The 21,314-nt window shown below is 51.8% G+C and overlaps 1 protein-coding gene across 3 annotated transcripts; it reads left to right on the forward strand.

Moving 5' to 3' along the window:
* The first annotated feature begins 348 nt into the window (after positions 1-348).
* MFNG (MFNG O-fucosylpeptide 3-beta-N-acetylglucosaminyltransferase) lies at positions 349-14,130 on the forward strand. Of its 3 annotated transcripts, XR_011328813.1 has the most exons (9): positions 349-1,443; positions 6,729-6,777; positions 7,315-7,417; positions 7,510-7,663; positions 8,133-8,218; positions 9,586-9,751; positions 10,290-10,375; positions 11,238-12,221; positions 12,330-14,130. XR_011328813.1 is itself a non-coding variant. In XM_069807299.1 (8 exons), exons 1-8 carry the CDS (start codon positions 1,105-1,107, stop codon positions 11,305-11,307), a joined length of 1,053 nt encoding a protein of 350 aa, XP_069663400.1. In that variant the 5' UTR covers positions 349-1,104; the 3' UTR covers positions 11,308-14,130. The 3 variants fall into 3 exon arrangements, 2 of the variants coding, with proteins under 2 accessions (XP_069663400.1, XP_009916997.2); XM_069807299.1 differs by having other exon boundaries at positions 11,238-14,130; XM_009918695.2 differs by having other exon boundaries at positions 11,241-14,130.
* Positions 14,131-21,314: the final 7,184 nt, after the last annotated feature.

The following is a 21,314-nucleotide window of genomic DNA, read 5'->3' on the forward strand; positions in this document are numbered from 1 at the left end:
GAAGTGGGGGTCAGACCCTAGTTTGAGACTCTGGGGCATATGGGGGGGGGCAGCAGGTGACACACAGTCCCACTTTGGGGAGGCAAGACGGGGTTAGAAGGCAGGGGCAGCAATTCAAGGCAGAGCCCACAGGAAAAGCCTAGGGCTGGGGGAATTCCTGGGGAAACATGGTTCGATATAGGACCGGGCACCTTAACTTCACCAGAGCCCCACATCCGTGCCACCCTCCCCTCCTCCCGCAAAAGCGCAGGGCTGCAGAGATCCGCCCGGACGGTCACGGAGGAGCCGGGAAAACACTCAAGCAACAGGTTTGTCCTCCCGGATCAGCTGTTTGTCACTTCGGAGGTGTCCCAGCCCCGGTGAGACAAACCCATTGCCAGAGCCAGGGCTCCCCCCCCCCGCCTCTTCTTCATCCTCCACCCTTCCATCCTCTTCCTCTCCCCCCGGGGCTGGCGCTCCGCCCCATGCCCGGAGGCGGGACCCGGGGCCGGGTCGGGGGGACCGGGGCTGGAAGGGAGCAAAAACGAGCTGCGAGGAGGGTGCAGGTGGAGAAACCCCCCCACCGCCGCACGCATGGCACCCGGTCCCTTCCCTGCAGCCCTGCGCCCGCCGCTCGCCTCCGCTCCGCAGCCCTTGGCTTGGACCGGTGGGCTGGTGTCTTCTGGGGAATTGATGCCGTCGGTCCAGAGTCCCCAGGGATGGCTCTGATCTCCATTGCCAACCCCTCGACCCTCAGCCTGGGACCCTCGGCCTCTCTGACGGGAGCGGAGATGCTCGCTTTCCTCCTGGCAGGCTGTGCCAGCCACCTGCCAGCTGCCCCGGAGTATTTTCCCATCACGTGTCCCTGCCTCGCTGGGTCATCGAGCTTTCTTAGTGTGTGAAAATTCCCTCCGCTTCACCAGGATCCTCTGGGGCTGCTGTCTCATCGGCTTTCTGGTCTTTCACCCACCCTATTCCTTGGCCACATCCTATTCAGACCTCGCTCTTGGCGGGTTTTGCCCCTTCGGAGGCTTCGAGAAGAGCGGACAGCTTCACGTGGAGGTACAGGCGGAGGTTGTCCTTGTTCAAGAGGATACTGGCTGCGGCGGGAAGGATTTGGGAGCCATGGGCCGTCGGCTCATCCATGGTCTCTCTGGAGCCGCGGTCTTCCTTGTCAGCGTGACTCTCTTCTCCGTGCGGCACCGTGGGGCTCAGGAAACGACTCGGTACCCAGGGCTCAGGGAAGGGATTTCGGAGAAGCCAGAGCAACGGAGCAAAGCGAGCCCAGAGGGAGGTGGTGGCAGGGAGCAGAAGGACCTGCAAGTCCGTCCTCCGGAGGGATACAGGACTGAGGAACGCCTGACGCTCGGGGACATTTTCATAGCCGTGAAGACAACCAAGAGATTTCACCAGAGCAGGATGGAGCTGCTCCTGGACACGTGGATATCGCGGGCCAGAGAGCAGGTGAGCGTGTGGGTTCGGACTAGAGAGGGGGGTTTGGTAACGGGGTGTCGGTGGTGAGGGGGGATAAAGGCCAAAGGAAGGGGAGGCTGGGCACTGCAATCCCCCCCAGTGCTTTGCCTCGTTTTCCCTAATTCTCACTTCTGTTCTTGTTGAAAGGGGGATGCTACCCAGCAAAATCTTTCACCGCTAGCTGGTTCCTGGGAAAGGCTGGCAGAGAGGATGAAGAGCTTGTGTGGGCTCTTCCCGTGAAGGCTGGGAGGACGAGTGCTCTCAGCAGGCATCACCTGCCCCTAACCTAAGCCTGACTCTTTCAGCTTGAGGTGCAAGGGATTTCATTTCCTTTTTTTTTTTTTTTTTAACCAGTAACACCAGGGGTCGCAGACTGCCTGGGCCGCACCAGACTGAGAGCACAGACCGTCCTGGGTCTGTATGAAATGGTGGTTTTCTACCTCCTAGTGCCACGGGTTTGCTAGGTTTCGAGCCGAGTGGCTCCCCTCGGCCCTCCGTCAGGATGCCCGCAGTGCGCCTGGGCACCCTTCGCCCTGGGACGGTGTGGTGCAGCGAGGCAGGAGGAGCTGGAGGACCTCCTGGGGTACAGCAGGGGTGTTTGCAGCCCCGTTAACTCCCCAGCGCATCGGCACAATCCGTGCCTTGCTTTCTTGGGCAGATCCCCTCACGTGCACGACCTTGAAGTGATGTGGGTGCATACTTGATTTTAAAAATTTTTTGTTTTTTTAAGCTGCGGGTCTGATGTTTCCACCCTTTGCTAAAGCAAGAGTTTGGAGAGTTTCCTTCCTGTTAGAGGAACTGATGTGGGGCACCACGTTGGCGGTGCTGTGCAGACTGGCTTACTGGTGGGCAGAAGTACTCCCCAGAGCCCCAGTACTTCTCTCCCTCCCTCGCAGAGCTGCTCCTCAAGAAAGAAGAAATCCTGGGGCTGCCCCCAAAGGGTGGTGGGGTTTTTTTTGCCTCTGCCTGTGTGTGACGGGCACCTAGAAGACAAATTCAGGCCTCAGCAAAGAAGGGGGACGGGGGCGGAGGTATCGGGTAGGAGAGCGCTTGAAGCAATGCAGGGTTTTCTGGGTAAGGGTGGTTTTCCACTTCATGGTGCTGCAACTGTCTGGTCTGCTGCGGTCGTCACAGGAAGCCGTGTCCTATTTTGAGCACGCTGCTTCTCCTGTCTGCGTGTCCCTCTCGGCATCTGAGATGCCCTGCTTCCTCCTCCAGATGCACTCCTCCTCTCCACCTGACCTCAGCCCAGCAGCTCTTTGGAGAAAAGAAACCCAACCGCATGGCTGCACTGGCACGAAGCTATTGTGATTGGGGCTTTTGGAGTGGGTTTTTAAGGAGCAGCTCACATTTTCCTCCTCGGGCGTTTGACAAACAGGCGCCTGGCCATTCCGCTGATGACAGGAATTAGCTATTAGCTCCGCAGGTTCATCCGACCCTTTCTGTTTGGCAGGCAAACGATGTCCAACCCTGGGAAGAGGTGTTGAATTTTCCATGCTGCTGCCAGCCTCTAGGAAAGCTTCACAGACTGAGCAGGAGAATAGGAAGGAAGGGTAGAGGGGGAGCGTCAGTCATTTTTAAACAAAGTGTTTTTTCGTTGTTATCAATTTTTGTTGCAAGCTCGGTGTTTTCCTCCCCACTCCTCAGTTTTCCATGTTTTTCTTCTCTTTGTTTGTACTAAATGGCTTTGAGGGCAGGGGAGCGGGGGCAGGGAGGGAGGTAAGGAGAAGTACATGAAAGTCAAAAGCCTTTTTTTTTTTTTTAAATATACTGCTGCTGAAGGGTTTTTTTGGAGGTAGGAGAAAGGGTTAGTTTTGAAAAATTGACAATATAGAAACCTCGCTTAGCAAAAAAAAAAAAAGCGAGTTCTCAATTTGCAAAGGACATTTAATTGTTGTGAGGTCAGGGATAGGGCACCAGACCTCCTATTATTGAGCCTTTATGGAGAGCCATAGGCTTTAAGAGCCAGTCTCACAGCAATTGTCTCCTCCTAGGGCTCACCCACCGTCTTGCTGTCTCGCTCACCCTTACTCACGGCTGGAGACTGTTTCAGTGGGTCCTTCTCTGCAGGTGGCCAGCAGGGAAATTTTAGCAGCTGACTGTGCTGCTGATGCCAAGCCTGGTTTCAGAGCCGATTACCTGCGTGGTGTCCTCCCGGAGAAAGCAACTCAGACCTCACAGGTCAGGCTTAGGTGACTGTAACAGGAGGCAGGAACAGCTGTGGTTTTTATGGCTAGGACAGACTGTATGGGAGCCAAATTAAAACTCCTCTATGTTGGACGCTGCCAGGGTAGTCAATAAGAGAGAGAGAGATTCTCCCCGAAACTGCGCTGTTTAGACAGAAGAGAAGATATGCAGCTGGTGGGAGGTGGGGAAGGGGAAGAGCGAGGTGGGGACTCTTCGCCGGACCATGCTCTGCCTCTTGAGAACTGCTCCACGACAAACTTTCCATTTGAGCTTGATGGGGAAGTCACTTCAGCAAAAGGCCTTTTCCTCAGTTAAGGTTTTCGTCTAAACAGAAGTGTTGGTTTTGATGATTGTTTAGACTGGGCAGCATCTTGGAGTGGCTTACGTTCTTGGCCCCAATAGTTTTGATGGAGATTAGTCTAGGTTTCTGGTCTGAAATGGCCTTTTTTTTGGTAATGTAAACTAATTCTAGCACCTCCCCTCCTTTCAGAAACCCAGACATCTAACTGATTGAAATGAAACCTTTGAATGTCCCATCCTGAACTGGCTTTCACATTTTCAGTGTTGCAAACACACCACAGATTTTGAATTCTTTCTCTGGACAGGACACAACAATAACCCTGCTGAAGTGTTTGCATTTTGGAGGGGGTTTCTTCCCAGAGAAGGGATACCCTGGGAGCCTGGGAGATGAACGTGGCCCTGGATTGTCAGATTCCACATCTTTATTCCCTTTTCCTAGTTTTTCCTTGCTAGACTACTTTCCCAATTTGGGGTGAGGAGGTCTCAAAGTTTAGTGTTTATCCATTGCATGGGCTCGTACGTTCATGAAGAGCTGCCAGGCAAAGCCGTTTGACAGCAGTGGCTCCATATCACTGCTTGCACTGCCATCCAGCAGACATCTTTTCCCACCCAGGCATCTTCTCCGTTCCAGAACAGAGCGATACTTTCCGTGCTGCATCCCTCCTGACGCCCGGGTCGGCTGCCCTGCAGTGCCATCGACAGCCATCCTGGCCCAATCTCAGTGCGCTGAGGCACCACGATAGGAGATCCTGCATGACCCCATAGATGGTCTGGTGGAGAACAGGAGGATGGATATGATGGGGAGGCTGCTTCTGTCTACCCCATTTGCCTGCAGGGACACAAGTGACACCAGGAGTTCCTCTGCTCGCATGTCTGCAGCAGGGATATTAGGTCTGGCGTGGCCAGAGAGACCTTCGGAATCTCTTCTGGACTCCGTTAGTATGGACAACAGCAGCTGGTGTCTCCCTGAGAAAGACCTGCGTAACTAGGCCAAATGGTCCCCAGGCAGATTTTTAGCCAGGGCTCTTGTCTCTCTCTCCCATCCCAGCCATCGTGTGCAGCTTTGCTGAGGGACACGTGGTGATGGTCACTGGGATGCTGTTCCAGGTTGCCCACTCTCAGGGGCGTGAGGGATGGAGAGACGAGGATGCAGGCAGCTGCCTGTGCTATTGTGATTTCCTTCAGGACAGAGCCAGGACACATAGTCCAGCATCTCTGGAGTACTGTAGCCAGGTATGCCACGGAGGTCAGAGTTTGGGAGAGCCAGAGAAATCAGATTTGCCTAGTGCCCACACTCATACCCCCCTTTTTGCAGTTATTTTGGACAGTCTGGTGTTCCCCATGGTGACAATGTTCCTTCATCTTTGGGTTCCCACAGAAACATGTTGGGTGTCTGCAAAAAAACCCATTTCCTGCCTTGCATCAAGAGGAAAGTGGGAACCTTGGAATATTTTCACAAGTAGAAAATCTGGGGAAAGATGCAGATTCTTATTCTAAGTCAATCAGATATGATGTTTATTAGACACATGACTTCTAGTCAGTTTTATATCTGTAAGCAAGTCATTTCCAGCAACAACATTTCTGTTTGTTTTGAAAATGTCAGAAAGTTTCAAGGGTTTCAGAATTTCTTTTCTTAAGATGAATTATTTGTCATAGTGGAAATTTCTGACTCTGAAACGCTGGTAAGGGAAATCCCATGCCGCTGACAATCCCTGCCTTGCCTGAAGGTTGTGATATGGTCCCCTGACCCAGAGCGACTCCTTTACCTGAGACTTAGCTAATTGCTTCTTGTCCCATGATGACCTTGAAAGTGGTTTTAACTAAGAGACTTTACCAGTGGGGTGGGGTAGGAATGTGTGCATGGCCCGTTGCTGCAGCTCAGCTGTTGGAGGGTAATTTGCCAAGTCACTGTAGCACGTACGTCTGAGATCACGAAACCATCCTGCTGTGTCTGCTCGGGCCAGGTGGTCTCTGAGGGTCCTTCACTGCCGCCTTTTCAGGTGCAGAACATTTCTCTTGCCACGTCCTCCTGATGGGGGCATATCTCCCAGTTGCTGGGTGGGTGTGGGGAGATGTAGAGACTTGTGTCTCCTCCTCAGAGCCTTTGGGAGCAATGACAGCTCCTGGAGCTGTTGTCTGCCTGCCTTGTCCCCTTTGTCCCTGCCCAGGTGCTGCATTTAACCAGCCTGTGGGCAGCTGGTGGAGACACTGTTTATGGCTCACGACTCCTTTTTGATTTCATGAAAGCTCATTTTCTGCCTGAGGAAAGCTTTTCTCCACTAGCCCTGATCCCCGCCTCGCCCTGAAGAGGGGGGAGATGTGCCACATAATGGCAGAAAGGGAGATTAGAGAGGCCTGGGGGTGGAGGAAGAGGAGGAGGAGGAGGCGGGAAGCAGCAGGGGGCTGTGCACACTTAACACACAAACAGATGTTCTCCTTTTAACCCGAGCATCATTCAACCACGGTGCTTTCATTTTTCTACCACTGACACTTAAGCCAGGGCTCCCTCACCCCCTCGCTTGGTGTCGTGGGTCCCCTGCTCTCTGTTCCCAAGGTGGTGGTGGTGGGGGGGGAAATAAAGCCACACAAACTCTGACGATTGTGCCATGCAGGAGGGGGGAACATGGTCATCCATCTGCTCAAGTGCTGCCTGGGAGGGGAGCATGGCAGCAGCGGTTGGAGTGGGGTGACCATGGCGAGCGTGTCCAGCTGCAGGGAAGAAGGGGTGGGTGACCAGGACCAGCACCAGCTCCAGCCCTGAAAGTAACCTCCTTTCCTCATTTCCCCAGACCTACGTCTTCACTGATGAAGAAGATGACGCCCTGAAAAGGAGAATGGGTAATGACCTGACCTATAACACCATCTCCCCCCACCTTCAGCCTCTGAACTGCTACGGCCTTGGGAGGGTGTCCAGTGTGAAGTCTGGCTCTCCTACACCAGCGCTGCCTCTTGAAGGACACCTCTCACCATGTCCCATGGGAGGACCCCAAGCCGCAGCAGTGGTGATTTGGTTTAGTTGGCTTACCCCAAGGCGTGCAGGCAACCGGAGGCAGGGTGCTGTCTGCCTTAAAGCATCCATGGGTGGAAGCAGCCCATGAGAGAGCCCTTCAGCCCCCGCACCCTGGCTGGCAGTGGGCAGGGTGGAATTGCGGTTGGCAGGTGTCCTAGTCTTGGCCAAGATGCTTGGCTTTCTCCAGGTTTTATCTCCTGGTACGGGGCAGGATGGAGCCCACTTCACCGCAGGCTCAGATGCATGTTTGGGAGGTCGTGAGGCGGTTGGCTGTGAATGAAACCCCTTCACTCCTGCCCAGAGGTCCTCTCCGTGACCGTGTGAGGTGGGCTGGCCCCGAGCCACAGCTTTTTCTCTCCTGGCAGGTGACCATGCGATCTTCACCAACTGCTCTGCGGAGCACAGCCACCTGGCCCTCTCCTGCAAGATGGGCGCCGAGTTCGATGCCTTCTTGGCCAGCGGCCGGAGGTGAGGCAGGGCTGCCGTGGGGGGACCCCTGAGAGCAAGAACTACGCTTCTTACCCCAAACCTCTTGTGTTTTTTTTCCCATCTCCCCTCAGCTGGTTTTGCCATTTGGATGACGACAACTACCTGAACCCTTGGGCTCTCCTGAAGCTCTTGTCCTCCTACTCTGCGACGTGGGACGTTTACCTGGGGAAACCCAGCCTGAACCGACCCATCCGGGCCTCCGAAATGCTGCCAAACAACCAGACGGTACAGCCCATGGTGGTGGTGTGGGGGCCAATGGGTGTTTTTAGTGCTCTAGCTCATTGGTTGTAGATGTACCTCAGGGAGAGATAGGTCCCAAGAGCAACAGGCAACAGCTGAAAACTCACCAGTCTTGTCTGAACATGGTTGTAGGTGTTGACTCAATCCAATTTACCTAGGGGAAGAGTCCCACGTTGCTGCTGCACCTTTGGGTACCAGTCTGCCAGGACATAAGCCTGCCTTGGGCAGCCCACCTGCTGCTGCCAGCAGGAACTTGGCTGCTCCAAATATAAGGAGGTCAAAATCCATGCTGTACTGCTGGCAAGTCCTTCTTCTGGGCAGCAGGCAGGGATCTGGGGCAACAAGAGGGCTGTGTTTATTCTGGCATCAAAGCTGGGTCTCCAGCATTCCCATCTCGGGGAGTATGGTATTGTTTGAGCCTCTGCCATTGATTTTCTCTGCTGTTTCTCTCCAGAAATCTGTGCGCTTCTGGTTTGCCACAGGAGGGGCTGGGTTCTGCATCAGCCGCAAGCTGGCAAGCAAGATGGTGCCGTGGGCCAGGTGAGCTGTGCAGCTGGTGAGTATGGGAGCCTTCGGGGACGAGGAACACGGCTGCGCATTAATTCCTGGCTGTGTGAGATCTGGATTTGTGTATGTGGTGTTTACAAGGATGTTTGCAAGGGTGCAGAGTCCCACATGCTACACATCTACAAGCATGTGGGACTGGAGGAAGGATGTAGTGGGTGGGTCTGCCATCTGATTGAAAAGAGGCAAGAGCAGGCATGTCAGCAAACGTGGTCATAGGATGACAAATTCCCCTCTCCCCAACTCCTTTCAGCTCTTGGTTATTCCCCCATGCTCCTTCCCATCCCTTTCAGCTTCCTCTGACTTTTTTCCTAAGTGCTTTCCCTGTCTGCCTATCTCCTCTCCCCTTAATCTATCTCTTTTCAACCTCCTGTACATCCCTCTTGAGTTAATTTCCCATTCCCCCATGCCAAACCCTCTTCAGCTTCATTACAGTGGCCACTGTCATTTCCTCAGCTTGGTGCATGGAGAACAGAAGTAGGTCCCAGGGTCTTATGTTAGCCCAGCCTACAACAAGATGATGTTTTCCATGATGCCCTAGGTTATATCGCAGGCTATATGCACATATACTGAAAGGCAATGGCTGTGCCAGCCTTAACAAGATCTGTGCATACCCAGAAAGACAGATCTGATCCACACCATGTGGCTGGTTTAGCTGAAGCCCATGATATATATTTTATGGTAGATGCAGACAGGAGGATCATCTATGATCTAGGGTAAAATGAAAGTGGTGTGGCTAGATAACGCCTAACCTGGTGTAAAGTCTGCTACTACTGCATTAAAATGCTTAAAACACATTTGAACTTGCTGAGGGGTGTTATAGTAGACAGTGCTTCATGTTGTGTGGCTGCTTCTAGCTACAGGAGCCTTAAAACGGAGTTTAGCCTGTCATCAAAGGATGGCCAAGCGTGCAGTGTTATGTTAGAGTGGAGCCATGGATGGCTTATTCAAGCTGCACCGGACTGTCCTGTTTCTTCTTCCTCTTGGTACTGGCCATGTGGTCCCACTGTTTCTCTTGTGCTGGTTTGACCCCTCAAGGATTCAGTGCAGCTCACCAAGCAGGTGGAAAAGTGACTTGGCAAAGTCTGCCGGCTCTCTGCATCAGCTCACTGAGGAGCTGGATACATGTCAGGGACAGCACCTGACAATTGGTGGGACAGCATGGCTGGGAGCGGTCGAAGAGCAACTGCATTCCCAAATCTTTGCAGGTGGAACTCAGGGATTTCTTGCCTAGTTCCAAGATTTACTCTGGTTTACAGTTAAGTCCATTTACCTCCCACCCAAGTGGATGCCTATATCCCCCCTACCCTTTTCCTAACCCACGCGACCCGACTGTCTTCCAGTGGCAGGAACTTTCTGAGCACTTCAGAGCTCATTCGCCTGCCAGATGACTGCACCGTGGGTTACATCATTGAATGCAAAGTTGGCGGGCAGCTGCTGCCCAACGCGCTCTTCCACTCCCACCTGGAGAACCTGCAGCTCATCCCTCCCTCTCGGCTCACGCAGCAGGTGAGGAGGGCAAATGGAGCACGAGGGAGGAGAAGTGGAGGGGAGCTTACAGGCACGTTGTTCCATTGCTGGCACTGACGTGGACTGAATCAATTGTCTGCTCTTTTGGGGAGGCTTTCCTGACAAATGCTTCTTTGAAATAAGGAGCAGATGTTGCCCGCAGCACAGATGCCAGTCACAGTGCCCCTGGGGTCAGTGGTGGGGAGCACATGTATGGGGAGAAATGGGAGGATTAAGGGCATCTATGGGGGAATGTGGCACAAGGAAAAGCAGAAATGGTGATTGATTGGGGAAGGGGCTTTGACATGGCACCGTGTCTGCCTTGTGTGGAGAGATAACAAGGGGTGTAGGGGGCTTGGAGAGGCAAAGGACCAGCACAGTGGACCATTATGGGAAGGAAGACAGGAGAGATGTGGAAGGCAGAGGCCAAGCCAGCAGAGGAGGAACCAGAATGGGAGCTTCTGTCACCCAAAGCAAGTTCCTTGCTCCTCAACTCACGTCATCCTCCCTGCTCCTTTCCCACCACCCCTCTTTGCAGGTCACCCTCAGCTACGGTGTCTTTGAGAACAAGCTCAATGTAATTGAACTCAGCGGTCCCTTCTCGCCCCGAGAGGATCCCTCAAGGTACGGGCCATGAGCGGTCTGGGTGCTGCTGTGGTGTGAGCCCCCAGACAGTAGGCTGGGAGGGGGAGGCAGCCAAATGGGGGGCAGGAGGTCTGGCGTGAGGGACAGAGAACTTGCAGTCACAAGGCTTGTTGGGTGAGGGCATTAAGCTGAGCATTAAGCTGTTTGTGAAGGCTTACAAACTTTGCAAACCTTTTTGGACGAGTGGGAAGAAAAGGAGTATCGAAATATTTTATTTGGACAATTCCTGAGCCAAAAGTATTGTCGTTTATTTCACATTTTGAGACTGAACAAGCTAACCTTTTACCTCTGGGACAGGAACAGAAATGTTTCTTTTAAACACAGCAAAGGAAATTCTGCTTGTTTTTTCATTTTTTGTTTTGCTGAGAAAACTGAAGGGAAAAAAGAAAAAGCTTCACTTCAGGCTGACTGCAAACAAAAGTGTTCTTTGATTTACCTTCTCTGCTTTGAGTGAACAAACCTAAAGTTGTTATTTGCAGAGCACGGGTAGGAAGCTCCTGGCTGGAGATAGCAGGGGTGGGAAGCAGCCAGGTGATGAAAAGAGCATCAACAGAACCACGGAGCAGGGGCTGGTGCGTGCCCATCTCCCTATTTGCGATCAGGGTGAGACATGGGCTTGGGCTACATAGGCCAGAGCTGCATTCAGATGTCGGAGGGAGGCTTGGCTGCTTAGCTTTGCTGAGAAAAGACATCTTGAGGTGAACAGCCGGTCCTGGAGCTCTGTAGTGCAGGGCGGGCGCCTGATGTGGGATGGGACGGGACATGAGGGAGAGGTCTTCCATTCTCCAGCTGTGTGCTGGTGTAAAAACTGCCACCTGACCTTCTTTCGCTCTTTCCCCAGCAGGTTTCGATCACTCCACTGCCATCTTTATCCTGAGACCTCCTGGTGCCTGCAGGCTGTTGGCTGGTGATGCCTGAGCCTCAGCTACAGCGGGTCCTGGTGACATCCCTTCACCTTGTGTGTGTAGGGGGTGGGACACTGAAGCAGCTTGGTGCTCCCAATTTCCCCTTTTCTGTGGTGGTCTTGGGGCTGTGTGATGGCTTTTTTGGTCCTTGCTGAATACCAGTGACAGAGGACAAGAGACAAGATCTGTCCCAAAGATGGATAACGTGGGCTGGGCACATGGATGGGCTTCCCATCTGTGCTGGGATATGGGCAAGGGATGGGAGCAGCATCCCTTCCTGAGCAGATCAAGGACTGGGTAGTGACTGCTGGGCACCTGGGTAGAGATGGATTCATCTGGAGTAGAAAGGCCCTGGGTATGGGTAAGCAGTGCCCAATTGAGGATGGCTGAGAGCATGTCGTGGCTCCAGCCTCTCTGAGCAGGTCCTCTTCCTCCATAACTGCTGAGCTTTCCCCACCACCCACTCTTCCCAGCCGCAGACCCTTGGCTGAATCTCTGCTTAGGCAAGGTGATAGAAATGGAAAATGTGACCGTTTCTGTGCTGAATGAGTGCTGGAAAAGCGTAGTGCTTGCTCAGCAGAGGGGAGATGGGCAGGAAGTACAAAGAATCAGGGATTCTCCCCCCTCTGCTGGGACAAAGGAGGGGGTGTGGGGTGGGGGAGCCAGGAGGAGACAGACCGAGATGAGGATGGTTTCTGCACTGAACATTGAAGGCTTGATCTTGGATTGCCCTGCATTATTCCTCTCTTTTTACCTTCTTGATATGGGGTCAGGATAATCTCTTGCTCTAATTACCAACCTGTCGTCTGAGATTAGACTCCAACTCCTACCTGTGAGAGAGGAGACATAAAGGATTAGAACGGGCTGAAAGAGAGGAGAAAGGAAGAGATGGAGAAGGAGCGCTCAGGAGCGGATTAGAGGTTACAGCTTTATAATCTTCTCTGTGCCCTGACCAAAAAAAATTAAGTCATGAAGGAATGGAAACAGCAAGGCAAAGAGCTTTTTATCTCTGCATTTCTTTCCTCCAGATGCTAAGAGCAGCTTTCTGCCTTCCTGCTGTCCCTGCTGAGTGCAACAGGGGGAAGGAGCCGGCCCAAATAGGTTACAAGCTTTCTCGCATGTTTGTGGAGAGTCCTTTGCTCAGGACAGAGCCTGGCACAGAAGCTGGCTGATTCTGCTTGCTGGGGAATGAACTTTGGCACCATTTTGTCCTTAACCTAACCACGGTTAAATGGCTGGGGGAGAGCGTTGCAGGGAAAGCTGGAAAGCAAAGAGGCTGTTTTAAATGGCAGGTGGTGCCACAAACAGGTATTTCTCTTTCAAAAGCGTTTCAAAACACACTGCTGGGCTCTGTGAAAGATTCCTGTAATCTCCAGATGAAAGGACAAATGCCCTTTCTCTGAAGAGCTTCTCAGCTTTGATGCTGCTGATGTGACTAAGCCTGCTGCTGGTGGGCTGGAAGAGCCAAGGGCAACTATCATTGTGCCTCTATCATTTTGAAAACTGGCCACCTTGTTGCCTCCTCCAACCCCCCCAAGCACCAGCATCTCCTACACAGCACACACGAGGTTTAAAGGAAAGGCATCAGAAAGACCCTTCACCTCTGCAAAGGGGGATCTAGAAATGAATGAGCACTTTAGTTTCTGGAGAAGCAGAAAGCAGGAGCCTGTAGATCTGTTTTCCAGCCTGGTGGTTCTTACTGGCATTTAACCAGCTTTGTGAAGCAGCAGAGAGCCTTGCTTTCTTCTCTTGCACAACATGCCTTTGAACTGGCCAGCTGATGCCAATGACCATTCCTTGAGTCGTGCAAAGCACTTGGCTCACACAGCTACGTGCACCTAGGAACCATGCGGCTCAAAACAGAGACACCCAAGTATTGGAAGACAGATGCAGCATAAAGAAGTCCTGCCCCACAGGGCAAATGCTTTGGTTTGAATTCAACCAGAAGATGAAAAATGCTACCATGAGAAGAAATGAGAGTCTTCAAGGGAAATCTACACTACCCGGATATCTTCTTTTTTTCCCCATTCAAACTTTCAGCTGTTGTTAATCGAGACTTTGAGTTAAAAAGCCAGTCCTATCTGTAGATGTCCTGGTGACAGCCAAAGCAAAATGCGGTTCATGTGCCCAGAGAAGGAGAAGAAAGTGGTTCAGCAGCTTCACTTCCCTGGGGAAAAGCAAAGCAGAGAAACTGGAAGCCTGCTTTGGATCCGGGCCTCAGCTGGTCTGAATTGACCTGGTGACTTTTGCATGGCTGAAGATCAGATGTTTATGGGTTGAGTCCTTGAGTGGCTGCACGGGGACTGGTTTAAGACTGGGCTTCGTTGCTGCAGTGGTTAAGTGCCACTTCTGTGGAAAACGTCTTGTCTCATAAGGAAACCGAGAACAGATGAGGAGATGTCTGGGGCAGGGCATCTCTTGGGCTGTAGAGAAACGAATGACAGAAATGTCCTGTTATGCCTGTGACGACAATGCGCTGGAAAGAAAATAGCTTCTTGGAGTCGACAAAAGAAACCAGGTTTTCTCTAAGAACAGAGAGACAGCTTAAGGGGACATTCACCACATGAAATCTGATCAACGTTAAAACCTGAGTTAAAATTAGTTTCAGGAATGGTTCCTGCCCCTGGGGCTTGCTGTCAGATGTTGTGGTTTTACAGTCTCATTTTCCTAGTATATTAAAATGTTTGGCTGCTTGGGAAAATGAGAAACAACCTCACGTGAAACTTTTCAGGGGACTGTCTTTTTTTATTCTCTTTCATGATTTTCTGATGTAACAGTTAAAGTTTTTGGAAAGGTTCCATTGGGTCTATTAAATTTTTTTTTTCCTTTCTCTTTTTCTTTTTTTATATCTCTCTCTCCCTTTCTCTATCTCATGCTCCCTTTTCTCTCCAAAGCAAAAAAAATCTCTCCCAAGAACTAAAAGGATGGAGATGTGGTCTTTATATTTTACTGGGAAAAATGGGGTCAAAGGTGTTGGCATGACCCCGCTGTTGTACAACATTAAGTGTAGTTCAAGTTTTCAAGTACAGAGACCTCTGCCTGCCCAACACCATAGCAACCAAAGCTGTTAATGATGTTTAAACTGTATACTGAAGATTCAGAAAAAGGAGAAGGAGGGGAAAAAAAGCAGTTACAGTATTTGAAAGGTAAAGTATTAAGTGAGGCTTTCATGTTAACAATATCCTTTCTTTACTTTCCCCTTAGCTGTGAAGAATTTTTATAAGGAAACCCCTATTTGACAGTGCAAAAAAAATGCTAATGACTATAATTTCTTTAGGGGAAAAGAGAATTTAGTTGAAATAGGTGGGAAACTGCAGTTGTTGCTAAAGACTTGAAGGGGAGAGGGAAGAATAGCAACGCTAGACAATGTTTCTGTCTCTGGTGCCAACTCCTCTTAACAGCTCTGCTGCTGAAGAAAAACAGATTTCTAAGCCACTGTGGGATTTACCCAACTCTTCCCCACATTGCAGCCTTAAGCTCTCTCCCCAGGCCTCTTGCTAAAGATGCAGCCTTCAAAAGATGAGCAGTTTATTAGACAGAAGCCAAAAGGTGAGAAATAGGAACAAGAAGAAATGAGATTGAAAGGAAAGAAGCCACTAAGCAAGGCCTTGGAGGAGAGCATGGGAATTTCAGCTGTGCATAGAAAGTGCTGTTTGGGAGCTGCCCAGCTATAGTGGGAAAGGGGATGTTGCCTGGACCTGCAGCTCCGGATATTTTTGCAATCAGGACAGTTGTAGCCCACCAGTGCCACAGAGGATGCCAGCCTGTGAGTCACAGTTCTCACTGGAAGAGGTGAGGTCAGGTTGGTTGGCCCTGAACCTCGTCCTCTTTTTTTTTTTTTTTTAAATAACACTCCAGATAAGTCAATGTCTTTTTGTCTGACAGTCATACTCAAGTTCTTACAGCAGATTTGGCCTCTTAATTTTGATGCTTTCTCTGCCTTTGCTTACAATGCAGGTTCTTCAGACAGCCCAGGGTGGGATCAGCAGCTCTTTTCATTAATTTATTTAATTTCTTTTTTCTTCAATCCCTGAAAAAGTCTACAAGACAGCTCATTTGCCCTTTTGCCCCACAGGCCACCAGAGCTCTACACACCTGAGCACACTTCTGGGGTGGATGCAAAGGTAAAGGTGGGTGGGTGACTGCTCCATTTGGTAACTGCATGGGCACAGAGAGGCATGGACCATCCTTATGGTCTTCCTCAAGGCACCTTCTAGCAGCTGGTGCCAGAGGTGGGATCTCATACTAACTGGGACTTTCTTCTGTCCCAAATACTGCTCGGTGTATGGCTCCACTGAAGAGGATGCGAGTGTCACCATAGACATAAGCATGGCCAGGAAGAAGAGCAGCATCACAAATATAGAAATAAGTGTGTCTGTTCTCGACAGCTGATGCAGGAATTTTTCCTCTAGACTTTCTGCCCAATTACCTGGGAGGTTAAAGGAGTTCAGGGCTGAGCTGCTGTTGCTCAGCTGGCTTTGCCTCTTTAGGGCTGTTCCTTGATAGCCTGAGATTTTTTGTCACTCCCGATTTGATCCAGCTCGGACTCCAAGAAAGCTGGGAACTCAACTCTCTCCCTGTTTGAACAGTATGTGATTAATTACAGACCCAGGGAATGGGCTCCTTGCCTATCTCTCATGTTTAAATTGCCTTCCAGGATTTTGCTAGGCTAAGGAACCTCTTCAGATGTTACATCTGACTGTGCCGCAGTCAAGCCTCCCTTGGTTTTGCTGGGAGCTGCATCTGGTTCATAGCAAACTTCGAGAACAAATTAAACCGAGTGCTTTGTACATGGATTTGCTGGCCCTGACCCTTCTGCCGCTGCTTGAGAAGAAGACAGTGTTGATTTTAGCAACGTAGGAAAAAGAAGTGCAACTAAACAGGGCAATTGGACGGGGAGAGATGCTGCTATTCTGAAGCGCCGCTTTCCCCATCCCACCCCCAGAAGTGAGGCACAGAGTGAATCTGCAGCTGGTGCCTTTGGCCAGGGTGTATCAGGTAAAGGCTATGCCATGAAATATCCAGCATTTGCACTGGCAGAGAATCCAGCAGGCACAGTTGTGAGCCAATGCCAGCTTGTTCTTGGTGCTGGACAGAGAGAAAAACGGTGCCCACCCTGAAGCACTTACAAGCAGAGACAGGCTGGGGCAGGAGGGGAGGGCTTACAGGATCGATGAGACAGTTTGTCACATCTAAGCAGGGGGAACAAGATGGTCTTTGGGACAGGGAGGGGCAGAGTTCAGGAGCAAAGATTCCTCTCCACCCAGGAATACCATGAAGCAGCAGATCTGAAGGATGCCTGATATAAGCACATGGGAAGGGAGAGGTGAGAGATGAAGAAAGTGGTTTAGATAAGAGAAAGAACCAGAACAAAAACCTACATCCTCTTCATGGCTGTGTTGGCAACTGATGAATGCTGGCCTGAGGACCGGTAGCTTGGGGCTTAGGGGTTCAACAAAAAGGGGAAAGCTGGAAAGAAAAAGGCAAGGGCTGTCTTCCCCTACCCACACATTCAACGCTGGCCTATGGCTTCCCACTCATGGCTACCCCAGTAGCATAGAAAGAGATGTGGGGCTTGGAAAGAGCCTCAACCTCTGCTCTGTGCTGTGTCTTCTGCCTGGGGGGACTGCACATAACTCAGCTTTCAGGAACACTCAGAGAAGCTGCAGACTGGGGCAATGAGCAGGATGGACATGCTGAAAAGACTCTGCCCTCTCCTCGCTGCCCTGCCTTTCCCACATTACCATTAGCTTTGGCTGGAGCGAGGCTGACTGCAGAAGCTGGCCAAGCTGCCTCTGCTTGTGATGGTGTTTCTTCTAGTGTGCAGGGGAGAACGCTCCTCTCCAGGCTCTTTGACAGGCTGTTTCCCAAAGGCATGGTGTGGGGTGCAGACAGATGATGTCTCGGTGCAGCTGGTAGGGAAAGCAAGGCCCCTCCATACCCCCCTCCCTTTCCCCCAGCATTCAGCTAGTGTTGGACGGTGTCTGTTTTTAGCAAAAGTCTCAGAATCAACAGCTGAGCTGATTTTCCAAAGGGACATATAAAACAAACAGCCTGCCATCTGCTCTATTGTCCTGGAATAGCGGCTTGGAGGGTGGGGGGGAGAGGGAAGGAGAGGAATGAGGGGAATGAGAAACGGAGGTGGGGGAGAGGGTGGGAAGGAGGGGGAGTGAAAGAGAGGAAAAGGCAGAAAGGGGAGGCAGGGAGGTCATGCAGTGGGGAGAAGAGGGTGAAGGTGGAGACTGAGGGGAGAGAGATAGAGAAGGGGGTAAAGAAAAAGGAGATCTGTGTGAAAGCAGGGCTGTGGTGAGGGGAGAGGACCAGAGACAGGCATGGGGGCAAACAGGGCTTGCTTGGGATCACCCTGGCTGGATCATCATCAGTGCTGCGAGCCACAAGGGCAGGCACCTCCTGCACCCCTCTCCTTGCTGAGCCAGAGCCTGACCGCAAAAGAAACAAACTGGACTTAGTGGCCTGGATAATCACTCCCCTTCCACCCACACAGCCGTGCTTGCCTGCTGTACACCACCCCCCCCTCCGCGTTGGCTTTTATTGAGTGCCGCAGGGCAGGGATTGAACTCCAGGTTTGGCAGCAGAGTAAATAACAGCAACACTGGCCTCTCCGCCCCGGGAGGGGGGGGAGGAGAGCTGGTTTTAATCAAAGTTAAATAACAGTCAGTATTCTCTGACCCTTAATCCAATTTCCTAGAACTGGAGAATAATGTTCCAACTTAGACACGTGGCACTGGCCCACAGGAGAGGGATGGCTACTCAGCCAGCCAGCTGCTGGGCACAGCACAGCCAAGGAGAGCAGAACTGGGGGAGATGCCGTAAGGCAGGTAGTTCATCCCGGCTGGCCTGGGACTATGCTGTTCTGACTCTTCCTGGTGCATTTTCCTTCGTTCAGTCATCCCAAAAGATGGGGCTGGCTTGCTGGCAGGCAGCACATCCCCATGAAATGTTGGCCCAGTTGATTAAAGGTTCTCTGATTTGCACTGTTGACAGGAGACTTGGGACCCAGATGATGCCCCACATCTGCACCCCTGAAGGACATTTTGCCTTCCACAGTGACCTGGGAATGGTGATTATGAAGTTGTGCTTGCTGTTGTATGGTCATGACAGGAATCACTATGGGTTCCTGCTACAAGTTAAGTGTGAGCAAGACTTCAGTGTTGGAAAGAAATGGTTGTGTTGTTATTAGTCTGGTAACACAAGGGTCTGTGTGATCGGAGAGTTTGCACTCTGACTTGGTCACATATTAGAATCACAGAGAGTTAAGGAGGTGGTGTTATTGAGCTATTGGGAGGTTATCTGGTCCTGCAGCAGGCCAGCCACTTTACACCCCTTCTGTCAGATGTTTTTCCAACCGACTTTTAAAACATGTTGTTCCAGTCGAGACTATTGCTGTCAAATTGGAAAACCAGGTTGCTGGTAATAAAGCACTGGTACAAGGTTGATCTCAGAAAGACAGGTTTGTTCTGCAACTCTGTGCCAACAACGATTTGTAGATGCCCGTGGAGCAACTCTGTCAGGTTCTTGGGCACTGCTTTCTCCTCTGTGGGGCAGCCGATTTGCAATTCTCTGGAATAAAAATGGCCTGGTGAGGCCAGGACGTGTTTGGAAAAAGGCAGAGACACATACTAGAGCTGAGGGCAGAGGAAGCCAGCTCCCTTCCAGCCCTTTCATCTTGCAAAATGACCTGGCAGTCCACAGTAGGGGCTTGAGCTGCTGTGGAGACAGAGCACCTGTCTACCCTGTGGGTGGACCATGGTTTTAAGATCACTTTTCAGACTAAGCCTTTTGTAAGCCTCAATGCCATGGAGAGAAACGTCCTCACCAAAAGCTCCTTGGTGGCGAATGTGGCCCAACACACACAGCACTTGTGTGACTGCCAATTCCTGGTCATACAATCTGGAGGGGTCAGGTGCAGGTGAGATAGCCAAGTCCATACTCCCATCTCAATCTCTGCTCTTCCAGTAGCAATGAGGACAGAGAGCACCCAGACACATCCAGGGCAACGCAGGCTAGGAGTACTGAGAGCCCAGCCCGAGGAGGAGTGAGGTCTGTCCTGCACAGAGAGGCTAAGAGGATGGCTGATCCTTACAATGACCTATCCAGACAGGTCAGAAATACAGCTCCAGAGATACCTTATGTTCATTCAGCTCCCCAGCCATGGGCACACACTTTGCTACCAGTCATCCAGTCCTGCCCTTCGAGAGTCCAGCCCTGCTGCTGAAATTATTGACACGACAGAGGAAGGGGAAAAATACCTTTTACATCTAGTTGCCCGCGTGTTTCTTTTTCCCTCGCTCAGCTCACTCCAGGAAACACACTGCTTTTGTAACTGTTAGAAATCCCGGGAATGGCCCCAGCCCTCTGTGCCGGGAAGGGGGCAGGAGGGGGAGAGGGGCTGTGGGGGCCGGGGGCTGGCAGGCGGCAGGCTCAGGTCAGCACCCTGGACAGGGACGGACCCGCCGCGCCCCTGCCTCGCCTTGCCTTCCCCTGCCTTGCCTTGCCTTCCCCTGCCTTGCCTTGCCTTCCCCTGCCTTGCCTTGCCTTCCCCTGCCTTGCCTTGCCTTCCCCTGCCTTGCCTTGCCTTCCCCTGCCTTGCCTTGCCTTCCCCTGCCTTGCCTTGCCTTCCCCTGCCTTGCCTTGCCTTCCCCTGCCTTGCCTTGCCTTCCCCTGCCTTGCCTTGCCTTCCCCTGCCTTGCCTTGCTTTCCCCTGCCTTGCCTTGCCTTGCTTTCCCCTGCCTTGCCTTGCCTTGCCTTCCCCTGCCTTGCCTTGCCTTCCCCTGCCTTGCCTTGCCTTCCCCTGCCTTGCCTTGCCTTCCCCTGCCTTGCCTTGCCTTCCCCTGCCTTGCCTTGCCTTGCTTTCCCCTGCCTTGCCTTGCCTTGCTTTCCCCTGCCTTGCCTTGCCTTCCCCTGCCTTGCCTTGCCTTCCCCTGCCTTGCCTTGCTTTCCCCTGCCTTGCCTTGCCTTGCCTTCCCCTGCCTTGCCTTCCCCTGCCTCACCTTGCCTTCCCCTGCCTTGCCTTGCCTTGCCTTCCCCTGCCTTGCCTTGCCTTCCCCTGCCTTGCCTTGCCTTCCCCTGCCTTGCCTTTCTTTGCCTTCCCCTCTCTTGCCTCGTCTTGTCCTCCTCTGCTTTGCCTTGTCTTTCCTTTCCTTGCCTTGCCTTCCCTTCGTCTTGGTCCAGGCTGGCAGCAGCCTCCTGCTATGGCACAACCCTGCTTTGGCTTGCAACCTGGACCAGCCCTTTTTTGCTCTTGCTTAAGAACAAATACACAGTGCTGTGGCTCTGTACGCAGCTGCTCTGAAGCTGTGGCTTAGATCTGGGTTATTTTTTGCAGATAAATCCTCTTTTCTATCAGATTTGACATCAGGCAATCCCTCCAGATCCCTCCCTTTCTCCCTGTCTGACTTCCCCCTTCTCTTCCCTGCCCTGTGGTCTCCTTTCTTGCATCTGTGCTCTTCCGTCTATATGCCTCCCTCCCCTTTTCTTTCCCTATAGCCAGCTCTCTGTGAATATAATTTCATCTGCTCACTTTCTGCTGCTCTGCATCTCCACATTAGTCTTCGTGTCTCCACTGCCCGCAAATGTATGTATTTTACTGCTTTCCTTTTTGTATCTCTTTTTCTCACTCCCTCTCCTGGTTGTTTCTCTGTGGTCATTTCCACAGTGCTGTGAGTTTATCAGAGAGCCCTCTCTGCCCTGGATTTCTGCATGTTGAGATCAGGTGCAAAATACCTAGTATGTGCTTGGTTTTTTGGGACCCTGCTACAGCTGATGGAGCTTGGCATCCTCTGCAGGGGACTTCAGTGTTTCACACACTGCCCCTTGCCTTCCAGCTGATCTGAGGAAGAACTTTCAAGGTGGTGGAGGCAGAAAGCAATCACAGAGAAGGAATTAAAGGTACAAGCAGTCTGGGGGACTGTTGGAGTCACTGGCTGATGGATGGATGGGTGGATTGTGTAGGGCTCTGATAAAAAAACATTTCCCATATCTCAGAAGAACTC

The sequence above is a fragment of the Haliaeetus albicilla genome, chromosome 19 (assembly GCF_947461875.1).
Source record: "Haliaeetus albicilla chromosome 19, bHalAlb1.1, whole genome shotgun sequence".
NCBI lineage: Eukaryota > Metazoa > Chordata > Aves > Accipitriformes > Accipitridae > Haliaeetus > Haliaeetus albicilla.